The sequence below is a fragment of the Sminthopsis crassicaudata genome, chromosome 4 (assembly GCF_048593235.1).
Source record: "Sminthopsis crassicaudata isolate SCR6 chromosome 4, ASM4859323v1, whole genome shotgun sequence".
Taxonomy (NCBI): Eukaryota; Metazoa; Chordata; class Mammalia; order Dasyuromorphia; family Dasyuridae; genus Sminthopsis; species Sminthopsis crassicaudata.
The window spans coordinates 344,430,676-344,449,087 of NC_133620.1; the positions used below are offsets into that span (position 1 = coordinate 344,430,676).

Consider the following 18,412-nt stretch of genomic DNA (forward strand, 5'->3'; position numbering starts at 1 on the left):
AAGACTTGAATGGCTCCCTTAAAGGAAGCTGCAGAACTGGGGTAACTGAATTGTGGTAATGCTAACTAGTAATAAGGAAGCAGCTGCCACTGATAATGCCGTGTTGAATCTGCGAGGCTAGGGGAGGAGGTAAGAGAAATTAAGGGAAAATTTGTTTTTCCATTTGGGAGAAAGTTAGCTCTTGCCCCCAACCATGGGGTGCCACAGCTCCCAAGGAACTGTTCTGAATTCCATCCCAATGCATTCATCCCCTGATGAGTTTCCCACTTGTCAAACCAGCAGACTCAGTGGGCAATGTTACAAGAATGTTGTCTCATCCCTGTCATTCAATGAGTTATTTTGGGAGCCAGCTTGATAAGGAGTAATTTCCTGAGGTTGGCAGTGGTGGCAGTGGAAGAAAAAAAGAATTGCCTTTAAAGAGTTCTATTCAGTGTGCATCAGCAAGAGGAGGATGATTAGGACTCAGTGCCTGCTGCCTGCTCTGTGGCTTTTGGGATGGATACATCTGCTGGTGGTGCTGGGTGGTGTTCCCTCTGCCTGGGCCCTAAACCTGGATGCTGCACAGCCAGCCCTTTATATGGGTCCCGATGGTAGCCACTTTGGATTTGCTTTGGATTTCTATCAAGATGACTATGGCGGGTGAGTCATGGGTCAGTGGAAACTAAGGCAGAGAGAGGGTCCTGGGCTGACCAGAGTGAGGACAGGGACATGTGGTTGTGTCTACAGGTAAAAATCTTTAAGAACCAAAGTAGACCATCACTTGAGTCCCTCAAATTGTTTACCCAACTCAGCCTGAAACTCTACCTTTAATTTTTTTTCCATTTCATGGCATGAATAAAATTGTCCTTTGTTAAATTTTAGCTATTTGTGGGAGAAGTCCCACTCGTTGCTCTTATTGAGCATTTGTATCTCTAAGGGAAAGAGTTTGTATGATCCTTTCCAAAGAATTGAGAGCAAGACAGATAAAAGTTCAATGTTGAAAAAGGGGGGAGGGGGAGAAACACTACAGACCCTAGCCAGAAAGGGCAAACTTAAGGATCCTAGATATGCCATGGTCAGCATAAAAACACCAGATGCCAAAAGAGAATTTAGGCTGGGTATAAAAAGAAAAGGAACCAGAGATATCCCCAATATTAAATCACGTTCTTCCCCCAGCCCACACCTAATCATGAGGTTTATCATCCCTAAACTCAGACTTTCCTTCTTAATTCCTATAATCCCCTACCCCAGCATCTCCCCACAATCTTTGATCAGTCTCATCTTCCTGCTCCTGCTCCCCTTGGGTGATGATGACCAGATGACCCCAGTTCAGGGCCCTTTCTATCTACAGCATCGGGATCGTGGTAGGAGCCCCAAGGGCTGTAGGCCGTGCTGGGGAGGAGACTGGAGGTGTGTTCCTCTGTCCCTGGGCAGCCAAGGGGAGTAACTGCAGCACCCTGAAATTTGACCTCGGTGAGTCTTGGGCTCTGGAAAGGAAAAGGCGAAGGGAGGGAAGGAGAGGTAACGCTACTAAGAGCGATCATTGCTGGGGTGTCATCAGTGCAGGCTGGAGAAAGCATGGGAGGTCCTTGATAACCTCCAACCCAAACTCCTCTCCCTTCCAGACGATAAGAACAACAGCGTGGGCGTCATCATTTTCAAGACCTTCAAAGCTAATCAGGGACTTGGTGCATCCGTTGTCAGTTGGAAGGACATCATTGTGGTGGGCACTGAGCAAGCATGGGTCTTTAGTGATAGTGATGGGGACCAGGCAGGTTTGAAGGAGGGCATTGGAGTGCCAGGGAACAGCTAGAGCTTGGCATTGGATAGCAGGCAAGCATGAAGAAGCGCCACGATGGGCACTGCGCCACTGGACAGCTGTGGACAGGCCTGGAGAGGGGAAGGGAGTTAAAGCCAGGTCCCCAGCCGCTGAGGTGGGAAGGCCGCGGACAGGGGAGTAGCCCTGCGCGCCACTTCATCCCCAGTACCCTCTGCGTCCTGCCCCTCCCGCAGGCATGCGCTCCCTGGCAGCACTGGAACGTGCTGGAGCTGACTGAGGAGGCCGGAAAGACGCCGGTCGGGAGCTGCTTCGTGGCTCAGCCCAAGAGCGGCCGTCGCGCCGAGTTCGCGCCCTGCCGGGAGACTGCCATGAACCAGCTCTACCTGGGGAACTACCGTGAGTCCCCGCCCCGCCCCGTCCCCGCGACTCCCTTGGTCAATCTCCAGAAGTCGCCACGCCCACTCCCTGGCCCTGCCCCTTTGTGCTCGGGGGTGGGGGTGGGGGTGGGGGCTCCCAGCCAGGTGAGTAACTCGTCTCGGCACGATCTTTTCCAATCCCCGTCCAGGCAGAGACTTGCGGTACTGCGAAGTAGGGTTCAGTTCCACAGTCACCCAGGTGAATGAGGGGTTAAGGGCAAGAGAAATTACAATTGGGGGGTAGGGAGGGGATTCAGAATGGGGACACGGAGCGAAAATTTTCATAAATGTAGCTTTGAGTTAAATTATTGAATTAAGGCAACAGGGGGAGGGGGAAGAGAGTGGAGTGTCTGTCAGCCTGGATCTGCCCTCACCTTCTGTGCTTTTCTTTCAGTCTGGGGAGCTGGTTTTGGGGGCTCCCGGAGGCTACTATTTCATAGGTATCATCTTTCCCGACCAGCCCCTCCCCCTCCCACATCCACCCCCACTTCCTTTCTCCAGTCCCCTATCACTCTTGAGATTTTTCCCAATGTGCCCCTGGGGAGATAGGTCAGAACTTCATCCTTGGCACTCAATGACTAGATGAGGACCCAGGAGTCCACCGCGATGCATGCTCCTTTTCCCCAGGCCTGGACTGCGAGGAAAAGCCCTTTCCAGCCCAGACTAAACAGTCTTCCACTCACCAGGTCTGCTAGCCCGCGCTCAGCTTTCTGACATCATGTCCAGCTACACCACATCCTCACTCCTCTGGACCGTGCCTTCCCAACGTCTAAGCAAGGATGTCTTTAGACCTGAGTATCGGGATGCCTATCGGGGTAGGGGGTCTTTTCCTCATTCCCCAAGCCATGGTCATCTGCCTGGATAATTCCCGCCCCCATCATTTTACTCACCGAAGCCCTCCTATCACTCCTTCCTTTTGTCCTCGGTCCTCAGCCTTTCCCTCTGGGTGAGGGGGTGGGGGAGTGGCCCCCTGTCAATGAATGCTCCCTATCTACAGGGTACTCTGTGGCCGTAGGAGAATTTAATGGAAATCCTAAAGATACAGGTAAGTCACTTCCCTCCACTCAGGGGTTCTGGTTAAGGATAGCCCTGAGATATAATGAAAGGCCCTCAAGGACCTGGGGTAAGGGCAAAAATTGTCCTCAACTTGCTCAGAGGATGGGCTATTCTTCTCCAGAATATGTACTGGGTGTCCCCAACTGGAGCACAACACTGGGAGCGGTGAGTCCCTCAGTCTTCCTAATTCCATCACCATTGCCCTGCTCACCCCCACCAACTCAGTTTTCCCCCTCAGCCTCTCAGTCCACAACTCCAGAATGACCTTTTCCCAAGTTACTCTCCCTTTTCCCAGTCTCATCTCCATTTCTGTTGCTAGACCATCATCTCCCATTGGGACTAGTGGTGAAGGGTATTTCTCATGATTGGCTGGGTTCCCCACAATGGATCCAGTAGGCAAAAATAGTCATGGTTCCTGCCAGGCCCCCAGGTTCCTCAGACATTCACCTATGTCTGTAGTGGAACTGAGGCCCCACCTTCCCTACAGGTGGAGATTTTTTACCAGAACCACAGCATCTTGCATCTGCTTCAAGGAGAGCAGGTTGGGAGAAGAGGGAACCTGGATGGTGTAGGAGGGATTGGGATTGGTGGGAGAAGGTGATCCATGGATGAGAGGGGCTATTATGTTGTCAATGTCATGGGCAAGGCCACTGGCAGGAATGTGCCCAGATGTTGAGGATTATCTGGATTGCTCTTAGTTGAAAAAAAGGAGATTGAAACCCCTAGAATGTAATATGCGTCTCCTTACAGGTTGCATCATACTTTGGGCACACAGTGGCTGTGACTGACATCAACAGGGATGGGTGAGGAGGGGTGAAATCCCTGTGGGGGTTATTATACCTAATACTTAAATACCTCAAAATGAGACCCTCTACAAGGGTTGACATCCTATCCTCTTCCACTTCGTGGTGACAATGCACACCATTTAACAGGAGAGATGACCTGCTGGTAGGTGCCCCACTCTTCATGGAGCAGAGAGCCAACCGAAAGCTGGCAGAAGTGGGAAGGGTATATGTCTACCTGCAGCTTCGAACCCCACATTCCCTGGGCAACCCCAAGCATCTGACTGGCACTGAGTTATATGGGCACTTTGGCTCAGCTATTGCTCCTCTTGGTGATCTGGACCAGGATGGATACAATGGTGAGGTCAAAGGCAGAAGGAAGAAAAAAGAGAAGGAGGAGGAAGAGGAAGAGGAAAAGGAAGAAGAGGAGAAGGAGGAGGAGGAAAAGGAGGAGAAAGAGGAGGAAAAGAAAGAGAAGGAAGAAGAGAAGAGTAGACTTGGGTTTTGAGTAAACTGGATGAAGACGTATAATGGCTGTTCTTTCCTTTCTCAGATATAGCAGTAGGTGCCCCATTTGGAGGCCCCAATGGACAGGGCCGAGTGTTTATATTCCAGGGACAGGATGAGGGTCTGAGCCCACGACCATCGCAGGTTCTTGATAGCCCTTTCCACCAAGGTTCTGGCTTTGGCTTTGCCCTGAGAGGGGCCACTGACATTGATGCTAATGGATACCCAGGTGCCTTCCTTGTTCCTATTTAGTTTGCCATTCTAATCTATTGTTGCTATTCTTGGGACAAACCCAAATTATGTAAGAAAGTGCTTCAGATGCTGCTTCTCATTACAGGGAACATTACAGTTAGGAAATCTTTCTATCAGAGTGCCCACTCCTAAATCTATTCTTTCATGGTCTCCAGATCTCTTCCTTTCCCCTTCTTTCATCTAAATTGAATCCTATATTTGGATCCCTAATTATTCAGTTTTCTTTTTTTATTAAAGCTTTTTATTTTCAAAACATATGCATAGTTATTTTTCAACATTCACTCTTGTAAAACCTTGCATTATAAAAATTTTGCCTTCCTTCCTCCCACTCCCTCCCCTGGACAGCAAGCAGTCCAATATGTGTTAAACATGTGCAATTCTTCTATACAAGATTTCTGCACTTATCATGCTGCATGAGAAGAATCAGATAAAAAAGGGGGGAAATGAGAGAGAAAATGAAATGCAAGCAAACAGCAACTAAAAGAGTGAAAATGCTATGTTATGATCCACACTCAATTCCCATGGTCCTCTCCAGGTGCAGATGGCTCTCTTCATTAGCCCAAATTTCCATGGGGGAGGAGGACAAGAGAAAACAAGGGGGAATCTGTAGCTTCTAAGCTAATAACTAGGGAAACACATGGTTTGACATGCAGTGTTTTTATTTCTGACCCTACCTCCTATGCCCACAGACCTGCTGGTGGGAGCATTTGGAGCCAACCGAGTGGCCGTATACAGGTGAGCATTGGCATGGAACAGTTCCCATAAGGTATCTCAGCGGCTCTTTGAGAAGTATGTCCTTGCAAGGATCATATTACAGTACGGGTAGAAATTCATGTGAACGAGATGGTGATGCAATGAAAATGGCAAACTGATCTATAGTATCTTTATTGGAAAAAAAAAAACCAAATGAGATCAAGAAGAGTTGGATATGACTGACAGACAGCTAAATAAGCAGCAGAGTTGTGAGTGATGCATCTTTCCTAGGGCCCAGCCTGTGGTGTGGGCCACTGTTCGATTACTGGTGCCAGAAGTACTGAACCCAACTGTGAAGAATTGTACACTTTTCAACCCAAAGACCACAGTTGCAGTCAGCTGGTGAGGAGGAGAGAGGGCAGATGTGGGCTTTTTGAGAGTAACTGAGTGAAGTTCTTGCCTGAGGACCTCAACACTTAAAAGGCTCCTTTTTCCTGCCAGTTTCAAAATCCAGATGTGTATGAGCATCACTGGACACAGCATCCCGGAGAAGCTTCGTGAGTAACTCTACCCAGGTTTAAGGAACACAGGTCTGGCTATGGGCTTGCCTGCACTGGCATTATTAGTTCATCTCTCCCCTCCCTTTTCTTCTGTGCTCAGGTATAAATGCTGAGCTGCAGCTGGACCGGATGAAACCACGACAGGGCCGGCGGGTGCTTTTGCTGGGTTCTCGGCAATCAGGCACCACTCTAGACTTAGAACTAAGCAGTGGAAATGTTCCTTTCTGTCATGATACTGAGGCTTTCTTGCGGGTAAAGTTGGGGCAAATCTAGAGTTGACAATGCTAAAATTTAAAAAGCACCAAGATAAACATTTTCATTAGAAAATTAAAATAATAGTCTTTGGAAGAATTGCACATGTTTAACCTATATCAGATTGCTTACTATCTTAGGGAAAGGGGAGGAGGGAAAGAGGGAGAAAAATTTAGAGCACAAAGTTTTGCAAAAGTGAATGTTGAAAACTGTCTTTGCATATATTTGCAAAAATGAGATGCCATTTTTTAAAATTAATTTTAATTGACTATAAAAAAGAAAGAAAATATAGGATACTGTTCTATAATGACATTGCACCGATGCCTAGTAGAGAATTTCAGTTGATGTTAAATTATCGTAAATAGCTGTAATGGCAGCTAAAAAATAATCTAATATTCCATTCATGACATTTCCACTACTATCACCAAGCTTTTCTACCCTGGTCCCCCTGACTCTTCGTGGTAAAGGCTGGGCTTAGTGAGATACAGGAGTAGAGGTGGGAATTTCAAGGTGAAAGATTTTGAGACTGGAGGAATCTCTGATGTGTGTATGGAGGGAAAACCTTAAGGGGCAAGGTTTTCCTTACTCCTCTCTCCCCTCCAGGATGAGGCCGAATTCCGAGACAAACTGAGCCCCATCGTGATTAGCCTTAATGTGTCCCTAAAGAGCAAGGGTGCTGAAGGGCCTCTGCCCCTCATCCTAAAAGGAGACACTCATGTCCAAGAGCAGGTAAGGGGAGGGTCAGCTTGGGAGCCAGTGTGGACCTTGAGAGAAGAGGGAAAAGAGAAACTGAAGATGAGACTGAGGTTGCCAGCCAAAGTTGGGGATGATGAAATAGAGGAAGTGGAATGGGAAAAGTATTTCGAGACCCAAGTTTTCCCCCTAGACTCGAATCATCCTAGACTGTGGGGAAGATGATCTCTGCGTGCCCCAGTTACAACTCAACGCTAGCGTGTGAGTGGGCCCCTGCTTGCCCCCAGTCCGATAGCTCATCCAGCCTTTGCCCCTTTCCTCCTGCTGTGATCTTCAATGAATCATGAAACATCTTTAGTCTTTAGTTTTCTCACTGGAAAGATGAGAATTCAACTCAATGAGTATCTGAAGGAAAGAAGGCGTGCCAGACAAAATTAGGGGCCCTTGTAGCTCTGAGCTGTGATTTTCTGCCCCCTGCACCTCCATTCCCATCCCTCTCCCTCTTCCCTATTCCCTTATTCTGAGCCTTCCCCCTGCCCCTAGCCCAATGTCCACACTGCTCATGTTTAATCTCCACCTTATCCCTCCCACACCATGGGTGCCATCCATGCCCCACAGCATCTGGCCGGTGTCCCTAGCTTTTTTCTCCCTGTGCTACTTCTAGTGAAGGCTCTCCACTTGTAATTGGGGCAGACAACGTGCTGAAGCTGCAAGTAGACACCTCCAACGAGGGGGAAGGTGCCTATGAGGCTGAGCTGGCTGTCCATCTGCCCCAAGGCTCCCATTTCATGCAGGCACTGAGTGACATCAAGGTGAGGGCATCTGATGCTGCTTTTGCCCTTCTCAGGCACTGTGGATCTCTCTGAGCCTGAAAGGTCTTTAACCCTTCTGGGTTGCTGGCTCCCAAATGATACCAGTGAATTCAAATCCCTCCCTGCCTCCCCTACACAGAACTTTGAGAAACTACTTTGTATCCAGAAGAAGGAGAATGAGAGTCAATTAGTGCTGTGTGAACTGGGCAACCCCATGAAGAAGGATGCCAGGGTAAAGGGCCATGGCTGCAGGAGATGACTGAAAGGGGGGAGGGGTTTCACCAGTCCCAGAAACCAGGAGTTAGGATAGAATGGGGGAGTATCCCTGACCAAGCCCTTCTTCCCTTTCCAGATAAGAGTCCTTATGCTGGTGAGCATAGGAAACTTGGAAGAAGCTGGAGATAGTGTCTCCTTTATGTTGCAGATTAAGAGGTAATAAGGACATAAACTATTTTCGAATATATTCTTAGGAATCGGGAAGAGAAGGTTTAGAATTTGGAACTCAAAACTTTTTTTAAAATGTTTTTAAGTTCTTTTAACATATAATTGGGATGGAAAATAAAATATATATATATATTTTAAATTTAAGCGATAATAAAGCTACTCTCTTCCAAACAGCCATGCTTTCATCCTCCCATCCCCACCCACAGATTGGAACATAATTGATTCATTCAATTATATTCTCAGAAAGGGGAGAGAGGATTAGAATTGGGAATTCTAAATTTTGTTTTTAATGTTTTGAAATTCTTTTAAAATATAATTGGAATGGAAAATAAAATATATTTTAAGAGGTAATAAGGTTACCTACCCTCTTCTATACATCCATACTTTCATCCTCCCCACCCCTTCACCTCCAGATTGGAACATTTTTGATCCATTCATCTAAAAAGAACTTCTAAAGATCACAGGATGTTGGTGCTAGAAGGGATCTTCGAGTTCATCTGATTCAAACCCAAACCACTCATATTACAGATTAAGAAATTGATACCCAGAAAGTGTGTGACTTAAGGTCACCAAGGCAGGATTAGCACTTGGGTCTCCTACCTCCAAATTCAGTGCTCTTGCCTCTGTCATGCAGCTTCATGTCTTCCATCTCCCTACTCTTAGGCAAGAAGGCTCATTAGCAATCCAGTTTACTTCTTCCAAGGAAAAAGTTAATTCCCTTTGTTTGTCAGGGTCAAGTTTTAGAGTCTCCTAAACATCAAAGTTTAAACCCATTTCTTCAGGCTATAGTAAAGTCCCTCTGTGCCATTAGTCATCTGTGGCTATATAGCCTTAAAGCTCAGAGAAGCCATTTTGGAAGTTCAGAGCTACTTATCTCATCACCACAAGACCCCCTGGGGCACCTTCCCTTCATATCTTCCTCCCCTCTTTGTCCTTTATTCCTCTCCCTCAACAGCAAGAATCGTCAAAATCCCAACAGTGAAGCTTTTCTACTAGAGGTCCCAGTCAGAGCCAAAGCACTTGTGGAGCTGTTTGGGTGAGTGGGCTGAGTCTGGAAAGGAGGCACTGAGTCTTTTAAAGGGAGAGAAAGCTGCTGAAAGGGGGAGGTCAGGGCAAGATAGAGGTGACTGGAGTGGGAGAGAGGGGGACAGAATGAGAGACTGGGATAAAATGGGAGAAGGGGAATGGAATGGGAGGAAAGGAGATGGAATGGGAAGGAGGGAGGGAGAGGGATAGATTGGGAGGGAAAAAGATGGAATGGGAGGGAATGGGTAGAATAGAAAGGCGGATAGTATGAGAAGGAGGAGGGTGGAATGGAGGGAGGTGGGATGAGATGAAATGGTAATATGTACAGAAGGAAGGGGCTCAGCCCTTTTGGGACTCTCGGATCTGGCAGGAACTCTTTCCCAGCTACCTTAGTGTTTTCCCCACCTCCTGAGGAAACCCTAAGGAACAAGGATCCAACAACTGTGAACAGGAATACCCACAAAACGGAAGATACTTCCAAGGTGGAACATGCATTTGAGGTATGGAGTAACTGAGTAGGGTCTGGTTAGGCTAGAAAAAAAAGCATAATCTCCTATGTCTTCAGATCCTAGACCTGTGTGAGACCTGTAGTCTCTAGGATTTGGATGAAAGGGGTTGGGGAGTACAACGTGATCTTGTCAGGGAAGGGAGCTGTGCTTTATTCCTTTTCTTCCTCCTCCCTAAGCTCCACAACCAGGGTCCAGGGGCAGTGAGTGGACTTCAGCTTTGGGTAGGTTTCCCTAGCCGTTCTGAGAATGATGATCTGCTCTACGTGTTGGATGTTCAAGGTCATGAGGGCCTCCAGTGCTCTGTTCAGCCTCCCCCCAATCCCTTCAATGTAAGAATTTGCAAGGATGGCAGGGGTGGGAGGGAAGGAGGTGGGGAATTAGGGGGTAGAGGAGGGAAATCCCCAAGGCAGAAGTCAGCTCAGATTAGAGTGACTAAAGGAGTCCAGAGGTCAAACAGAAAGGTCAAGTAAAGGAAAACGAGGAAAAGTGGAAAGAAGGAAGGGGGAGCAGGGCCAGACAGCTGTCCAGAATTCCAGAACGGCACATCAATGGTCAGGGAATCCAAGAATGTCTCCTGCAACACAGCATCCATATAAAACGGACTGGAGAGAGGTTTGAGGAAAGAAACAAAATTTCCCTTAAATTTTTAAAGTTTTAATTTAATGTTATTTTTCCAGTTACAAGTAAAGATAGTTTTTCACCTTCATTTTTCTAAGATTTTGAGTTCCAATTTTTTTTCTCCCTCCTCTCTCCTCAAGAAAGCAAGCAATCTGATATAGGTTGTATATCTACAATCAAAATTTTTAAACATACTTCATATTAGTCATGTTGAGAAAGAAAAATCCAAACAAAATTTCCCTTGAATTTGAGTAGGGAAAGGGAGGAAGGGAGCAGCATTGGGGTAGGGAGTGGGAAAGCCAGATGTTCCAGCTGGGAAGCCTTCTGGATGAGGATGTGAACAGGACATGGGAGCATTCTCATTTAGGGAATTTAGGTTTAGCTCATAGAATCCAACATCCATTCTTTTACCTCTGCAGTTGAAAGTTGGCCAACCCACCCCAGCTCCCAGCTCTACTCCCGCCCACCCTTTCCAGCATGAACGAGAAAGGCGGAGTGCTTTTATCCCAGAGCATCTGGGACCCTCTGGGCTCCAAGAACCAACACTTCTGGTGAGCTGCATATCCTCTGCCCTTAGGGGGGAGGGGAGAAAGAAGCCCTTTGCTCACCATCGAAGTGGCTCACTAGCTTTTTTCCTGAGTGTGTCTAATGAGAACTACCTCTTGTTGGGATCCTCCACTGGACATAGGACCTGAGGGTCTGGTACTCTAGGTAAGACCTGGGGACTAAGTGAATGGCGTGGAGGAACTGGGGAAAGGAGACCAAGAAATACTTACTGAGGACTCTGGATCTGGAGTCAGAGGGCCTGGGTGCAAATTCAGATCTGCTCCTTACTATCTGTCATCTTTTAAGTCACATCTCTCCGATCTCATGTTCTGACCACTGCACCACCCAGCTGCCCTCCTGGGTGAGAGTAGATGAACTTTAAGGTCCCTCCTACCTCTGAGGCTTATGTCTGGTGAAAACTTTCTGTGAAAGGCATTTTGAGGGGCAGCTAGGTGGCGTAGTGGATAGAGCACCACCCTGAATTCAGGAGGACCCGAGTTTGAATCTGGTCTCAGACACTTGACACTTCCTAGCTGTGTGACCCTGGGCAAGTCACTTAACCCCAGCCTGGGGGGGGGGGGGAGGTATTTTGAAATCTAACAGGGATTTAAGACACTGAACCTGCCCTCAAGGGATGGAGGAGGGGGGGGGGAGGGCTGTGAATGCTGTCAATGAAGATACATGTATATGTATACATACACACATGTAATATATATATATATTACATATGTGTATATATTACATATATATGTTCATATATATTCATGTTTGCACATGAATATGTAGAGTCAGCAGGGATAGACTTCTGGGCTTGAAGTCAAGAAGACTTCAGCTTGCACCTCAGACATTTACTATGTGACCCTGAAGCAAATCATTTCTCAGCATTTTCTTAACCTCAGTGCTTATCTGTAAAATGGGGATAAATAATAGCATTTGTGTTATGGGAATGTTAGGAAGTCAAGGGCGGTAATGTCCATTGAAGGCTTAGCAAACCTGATAGGGCGAACTGCGTATTAAGTCTATAGAAAGTGGTGAACCCCCTCATTTTCTGACTGGAGAAGAAGGAAGGGATGAGCCTGGGAGTGGAGGGGTTCAGAGAGTTGGGGCCGGGAGCAGGGGCTAACTGATGGACTGGTGATGTTCCTGGTAGAATTGTGATGCTTGGCCCTGCACCTGGGTGGAGTGTGAACTGAAGCAGATGGAGCGGGGTCAGCGGGCCATGCTCACCATATCCACCATGCTATGGATGCCTGGCCTCCTCAAGGTACCTCAAGGTGGTAGCCAGCAGGGCAGGGCAGGGGTTATGTCATGAGTTTTATATTGATGTGTGGACACGGGTTATCCTGTTCCATCTTTTACCTATGTTGGATTTCTTGCTGTCTAGGGGAAAGAGTAGGTGAAGAGAGGGAGAAAAATTTAAAACACAGGGTTTTGCAAGGGTGAATGTTGAAAACTTTCTTTGCATGTATTTTGAAAATTAAAAGCTATTATTTAAAAAAAAAATACAGGTTATTGTGCTCAGACTCATGCTGAGTGATAGTATCTTTTCTCCCTTTCCTTGACCTGCCCACACCAGAGACCTTTGGAACAGTTTGTCCTGCAGTCTAAAGCCTGGTTCAATGTCTCTGGACTGCCTTACGATGTGCCTGCAGAGAGCCTGCCTCATGGAGATGTTGTGGTTGGTTCAAGAGAGTGGGATTGAAAACAGCTAGGCCCCAAGGGATGGGAGAAGGTGGGGACTAGGGGCCCTGTCCTTGACTCAGAGGGCTATGGGGGATATGTTCACCCATATGTAGATTCAAGGCGAACTGCCATCTTGGGAACTACTAGACCACTGCCCCATCAGGAGGGATGTTTCTGAAATGGAAGTTGGGGGGGGGTGTCCTCCCAGGTGGAGACCAAGCTGCTTCAGGTACGCCTGGAAGAAACAGAGATTCCCACCTGGTGGGTGGTCGTGGGTGTGATAGGTGGACTACTTTTGCTGATCTTGCTCATCCTTGTAATGTGGAAGGTAAGAATATAGGGGAAGCTGGGGCCTAGAAGAGGAGGGGCAAGGATGGCCCGAATGTCTGGCCTCTGTGGCAGTAAATAGTTACCTAGTTCTGTGGTGTAATGAGATCTGAGAAAGCCCTCCTCCCCAAAAGACTTCCCACATCCTGGGGATGCCACATCCCAGGGTCATTCCTTTGGAATAAGTGTTGTTCCAATCCTCTCTTAAGTCACAAGTGTGGGGGATTTAGATGGGAGGGAGAAGGGGACAGAGTTGTGTCAAGTTATCCATTCCTTTGCTTGAATGAATGAGTATAATGGGGGCAGGGATTGACTTTGCTTTTCTTTGCATTCCACTTTTATTCACCTTTGTTATTGTTGATTAATTGACTTATGGAGGCCATCCCAGAAAGTGTGTACATTGTTTCTCTGGAATCTTATGTTATTGTTGTTCAGTCCTCTCTGACTCTTCATGACCCCATGGAGATTTTCTTGGCAAAGATAGAAAAGTTATTTGCCATTTCCTTCTCCAGCTCATTTTACAGATGGAGAAACTGAGGCAAACAGGGTTAAGAGCCACACAGCTAGTGAATGTCTGTGTCCAGGTTTGAGCTCAGAAAGAGGCCCTGCACTCTGGGTCAGAAGGTGGAGTTAACTTCTTGTTCAAGAAGCAGAAAGTAGTTCACTGAATCATCAATAGGATTTAAGATAGCACCTTATGAAGGGCTTCATAGCTATCCAGAGACTTTCATATTTCATCCTAGAGATTGGAGGAAGTCAATAAATAAATAAACTAGAGTTTATTGAGTAATGGTGGGGAAGATCATTTTGACAGCTGAGCAGAAAATGGACAAGAATAGGGAGCTATGGCAAGGAGTGGCCCTGCTATGAGATGATGAGTGCCTGCACCAGGATGGGAGGCAATATCAGTCGGCAGGAGGAAGGGGACCACAGTTAAGAGACATTTTGAAGGCAAAATCAACAGTCTTTGGCAACTGATTGCATAGAACAAGTGAGAGTGAACAGTTGGGATGGAAGCCTAGTTAGTGAGCCTGGGTGACTAGAAAGATGGTGGTCCTTTTGACAGCAAAAGGGAGAGTTTGGGGAGAACGATAGTAAGATCAGTTCTGAATAAGTTGAGTTTAAGGTGTCTGCTGCAACATCCAGTTTGCGAGATATGAGCAGTTGGAGATATGAGACTGGAGATCAGGGTTGAGTAAGATAAATAGATTTGAGAATCATCAGTACAGAGATGATAATTGAATCTGTGGGAAATCATGAAGACACCAAATAAATACTGTAGATGGAGAAGAGGCAGAGATTAGAAGGGAGAGCATGGAGGCAGCCAAGGAAAATAAAGTTGTTGTCCATTCATTTTTCAATTATTTTCAACTCTTCATGACCCCATTTGAGGGAAGGGAGATAGGATTATCTAATGATGCCCCAGACAGGATGCTGTAGAATACCCATTGTAATTTAAGTATGACCTGGATGAAGAGTACCAGGAAAGAATGGTGTCACCAAAAATATAAATATAATCTCCTTGAGCATAGAGACTATTTTCATATATTCTCTGTATCTCCAACATTGCTTAGCACAGAATAAACACTTAATAAATACTTGTTGATTGTTTGATTGAAAATAATGCAAAGGGGGAAAGAGATAAGTGTGCAAAGGTGATTTTGACTTATTTCCCAGTTTTGTGGGGGGTATGGTAGGGCAGGGGCAACCAGGTGGCACAATGGTGTGAGTGCCAGGCTTGGAGTCAGAAATACTCATCTTCCTAAGTTTAAATCTAGACTTAGACACTTAAGTCATTGTGTGACCCTGGACAAGTCACTTAATCCTGTTTGTCTCAGTTTCCTCATCTGTAAAATGAACTGGAGAAGGAAATGGCAAACCACTCCAGGATCTTTGTCAAGTTGGACACAACAGAACAAATAGTAGAGTATGGGAGAGTGGGAAGAATGGTGGAAATAAAAAGGTATCAAGGATACAAATTCTACTGTTTTCTGCTCCCTCGGTTGTTTAATCCTATTTTTAAAATTTTGGAATCATTGCTTGAAAGTAGGATGTCGATATTAACTGCATTAATTAACGTATCCCTCTGAGAGTTCCCAGTTCTATGGAAAAGACAAAACCAAGGGCCTACCCAAAATCTAAATCCTCCTGTCTTTGTTCCACCCTCTTTAAGAGGCAACAGGATCAGACACATAGATGTGTGTTTGAATCTCAGCTCTGCTGAGACTTTGGGTGGATTACCTCCCTTTGCTGAGCCTCTAATCAATAAGCCAATAATTGTACTCAATGACCCATCAAGTTTCATCCATCTCTAAATCTGTACCCTATAGACACAAGTTCTTGACTTGAATCTGAACTGGCTCCTCTCTGAATCTCTTTTTCCTCCTCTGTAAAATGTTGGATATTAGAATAACTAGTCCCTTAATTTGAATATTTGATAATTCTATTCTTCCCTCCTTTCTCTCTCTCCTAGGTTGGCTTCTTCAAAAGGAATCGCCCACCTCTAGAGGAAGAGGAAGAAGAGGAATAAATAAATTCTCTCCTCCCTCCCTCCTACTCTGAAGGGAAGACTGTTTCATACTTGGGGTTGTTGCCCTTTTGCCCTGCCTTCTCTCTATTGACTTTATCTACCTGTCCCAATCCCTAAAGCCACTCATCGTTGGGTATGGAGGGTAAGGGAAGGCAGGCATAGTGGAACCTGGCCAGACAAGCCCTCCCAAATCCAGGCTGCTCTTGCTAACCTCCATCTAAGACAGATCCTTCTGGTTTTGTCATAATTCCCAGAAAAATGAACCTAATAAATGAATCTGACACCATAATTCTACATAGTTCTGCCTTCTACAATTAGGGAGGATTTGGGTCTGGGTACCCTTTTGAAACTGATATTTCTTATTGTGGTGGTCTATAGAGAAATGTGAGGGGGGATTATCTGGGTCAATCTCTTTGTAAATTGGATTTTTGTTATTTATTTGCCTCCTGTCACTAGTGGTAAATCCTCATTCAGCCTCAGCCCCAGGGTGGTAAGAAAGTAGAAAGTGGTGATTGGGAGTGAGGGAGGAAGTATTAGAGTGTGAAAAAGCAACGATGGGATTAGGAATGAGAAAGTAGAATGGAATCAGAAGGGAAGGAGATTAAATGGGAGAAAGAGGGTGAAATGGGAAGGAAGGGATGGAAATAGAAAGGAAAGGATAGAGTAGAAGGGAAGGGGTGGATAGGAAGGAAGTGAAATAGGAGAGAGGGGAGAGAGGATTGTTTGATGAACAAGGAAGGGGGCACTGGACAAAGAGAGGATGGAACCTAGAGGTAGGGTTTAGGAATGAGTAATGGAGGCAATAAATCCATTTGATTCAGGCAGAAGGTAAATATAGTTAGTAATAATGGAAAGCTAAAGCCAAGAATGAGAAGAAATGTGCAGAAAGTACTGAATGGGAGAAAAGGGGCTTTTCCCACATATATTTAGAAAAGAAGAGCAGGAAAGGTATGTGCTGCTTAGGGAAGATGTATAATAGGGAGATCTTGATATCAGCACAGCATTTGGCAAAGTCTCATTATGGTGGACAGAAAAATGTGACCTGGATTACTGATGGGTTACTGCATGGTCAAGCAAATATACCCAAAGAATTGAATGTTATGGAAGGAGTGTTGGACTTGGACTAAGGCGAGATCCCTGTTCTCCTCCTAACACAAATCTGTGACTTGGCTAATCATTTTATCTTGCTGACTCAATTTTCTCATCTGCAAAACAGAAATATTGCACTACTCACCTCACAGGATTTTGTAAGGAAATTTCTTTATAAATCTTTAAAATGCCTTCTAACCAGTTAACTTTTAGACAAGATGTCTGCCTAAATAAATAGAAAGATCAGTTCCCACATATCTAAGAGAGAAAAAAACATCCTGAAAACAAAACCATATCAAATAATGATCAAGAAACTCAAAGCAAAATCAAGATAGGTGACTCCGTCCAATCCAAAAGTATACAAAACGTCAGTCCTACAGACCCATAGGCAATGGGAAAGGGGACCACAAACAAAGCCATACTCCCCCTCCCCAGTCCCCTACCACACGTGTAGGTAAACAAACCAGCTGCCTCCCTCTTTCACCAGACACAAGCCAAGAAAATGCATAAACTATAGAACTCTTATGTCCAGAGGCAACAAAAGTAGGAGTTTCCCTAAGAAAATGACAGGGCCGTCACAAACTCCAAGATGGTTAGAAATAACACCTAGAGACCAAAAGCAGCAGCAACCAGAGTAGGAGAGTCAGAACTCAAACCAGGCCAAGATCCCTAGTTCTCTGATTTGAGATGCCATTAGAGGTCCTTAAAGATCCATTGTTCTGGACCTCAGAAATCCAAGAGGGTCTCAGCCTGAGAAATGGAGCTTAAATTAAAAGGCACCAAATTGACTTTCAGAGAGAACAAGTCCAGAGCCTGTCCCAAATCATAAACTAAAGCCAAAGAGATAAGTAAACAAATTACCAAGCAATGATCGCAATTCTAGAAATGCCCCAAAATTCACTGTAGAAAGAGAATCTAATGCCATAAACATCTACAAGTAAAGACTCAAAGGGAAAAATGGGTTTTCTACAGGGACTATGTTAATGCCTAGAAATAGTGAAACAAGAAGTTAAAAAATGGAATACAAATTCTGCAGGAAAGAATTGAAGAGCTATTAAGTGTCTCAGAAGAGAGATTGGTTAACCTTCCCCACTCCCTGAAAATTAGAATAGACCAAACAGAAACCTTGAGACAGCAAGATATATTAGAACAAAACCATAGGGACAGCTAAGTGGCATAATAAATAGAGTGCCAGTCCTGGATTCAGGAGGACCTGAGTTCAAATGCAACCTCAGACATTACACTAACTGTGTGATCCTGGGCAAGTCATTTCACCCAATTGTCTTGCCAAAAAACACTGAAAAATAGGAGTTGATATCAGATATATGATATCAAAAATAAATGATATGTAAAATGTCAAGGAGAAATCACTTAAGAATCACTGGAATTCTTGTAAATTATAATTAAAAAAAGAAAAAAGCCTGGACACTGCTCACATCTAATAGAACTAGACAGCAAATTAAACATAAAAAGGATCTACAATCCCTTCCTGAAAGGAACACTAAAAGAAAAAAAGAAAAAAAAACCCACTAAAATTCAGCTAAAATTTCACATCCAAGAAAATACATTGCAAGCATCCAAAGAACTGAGATCAGGTTATATGTGACCTGGCAGTTCCTACTATAAATGAGAAGAGATTTTAGAATACAATATTCTAGAGACAAAAAAAAATAGGGAATTAAAACTAAGAATAATTTGCCCTGCAAAACTAAGTATCATCCTACAGGGAAGATCTTTAATGAAATAAAGGACTTTCAAGCATTTCTGATGAAAAAAAAAACAAAAACAAAACAGAGGTGCATGTTTTGTGGTAGCAAAGAATTGAAAAATGAGTATATGCCTATCAATTGGGAATAGT

General features: G+C 45.2%; 1 protein-coding gene across 9 annotated transcripts; it reads left to right on the top strand.

Annotated features, from left to right (window-relative positions):
* The first annotated feature begins 388 nt into the window (after positions 1 to 388).
* Positions 389 to 15,754, top strand: ITGA2B (integrin subunit alpha 2b). 9 transcript variants are annotated; one of them, XM_074261101.1, is made up of 30 exons: positions 389 to 639; positions 1,331 to 1,452; positions 1,605 to 1,702; positions 1,993 to 2,155; positions 2,325 to 2,374; positions 2,570 to 2,615; positions 2,862 to 2,990; positions 3,173 to 3,220; positions 3,353 to 3,396; positions 3,719 to 3,772; positions 3,982 to 4,034; positions 4,164 to 4,372; positions 4,567 to 4,749; positions 5,462 to 5,507; positions 5,757 to 5,867; positions 5,967 to 6,022; positions 6,126 to 6,277; positions 6,881 to 7,006; positions 7,164 to 7,231; positions 7,635 to 7,782; positions 7,922 to 8,014; positions 8,135 to 8,214; positions 9,182 to 9,262; positions 9,623 to 9,752; positions 9,938 to 10,090; positions 10,799 to 10,930; positions 12,076 to 12,189; positions 12,502 to 12,603; positions 12,817 to 12,936; positions 15,409 to 15,754. In XM_074261101.1, the coding sequence occupies exons 1-30, from the start codon at positions 452 to 454 to the stop codon at positions 15,463 to 15,465; spliced, it is 3,156 nt and encodes a 1,051-aa protein (XP_074117202.1). In that variant the 5' UTR covers positions 389 to 451; the 3' UTR covers positions 15,466 to 15,754. The 9 variants fall into 9 exon arrangements, with proteins under 9 accessions (XP_074117202.1, XP_074117207.1, XP_074117209.1 ...); XM_074261100.1 differs by having other exon boundaries at positions 399 to 639; positions 1,313 to 1,452; XM_074261106.1 differs by lacking the exon at positions 9,938 to 10,090 and having other exon boundaries at positions 392 to 639; positions 1,313 to 1,452.
* Positions 15,755 to 18,412: the final 2,658 nt, after the last annotated feature.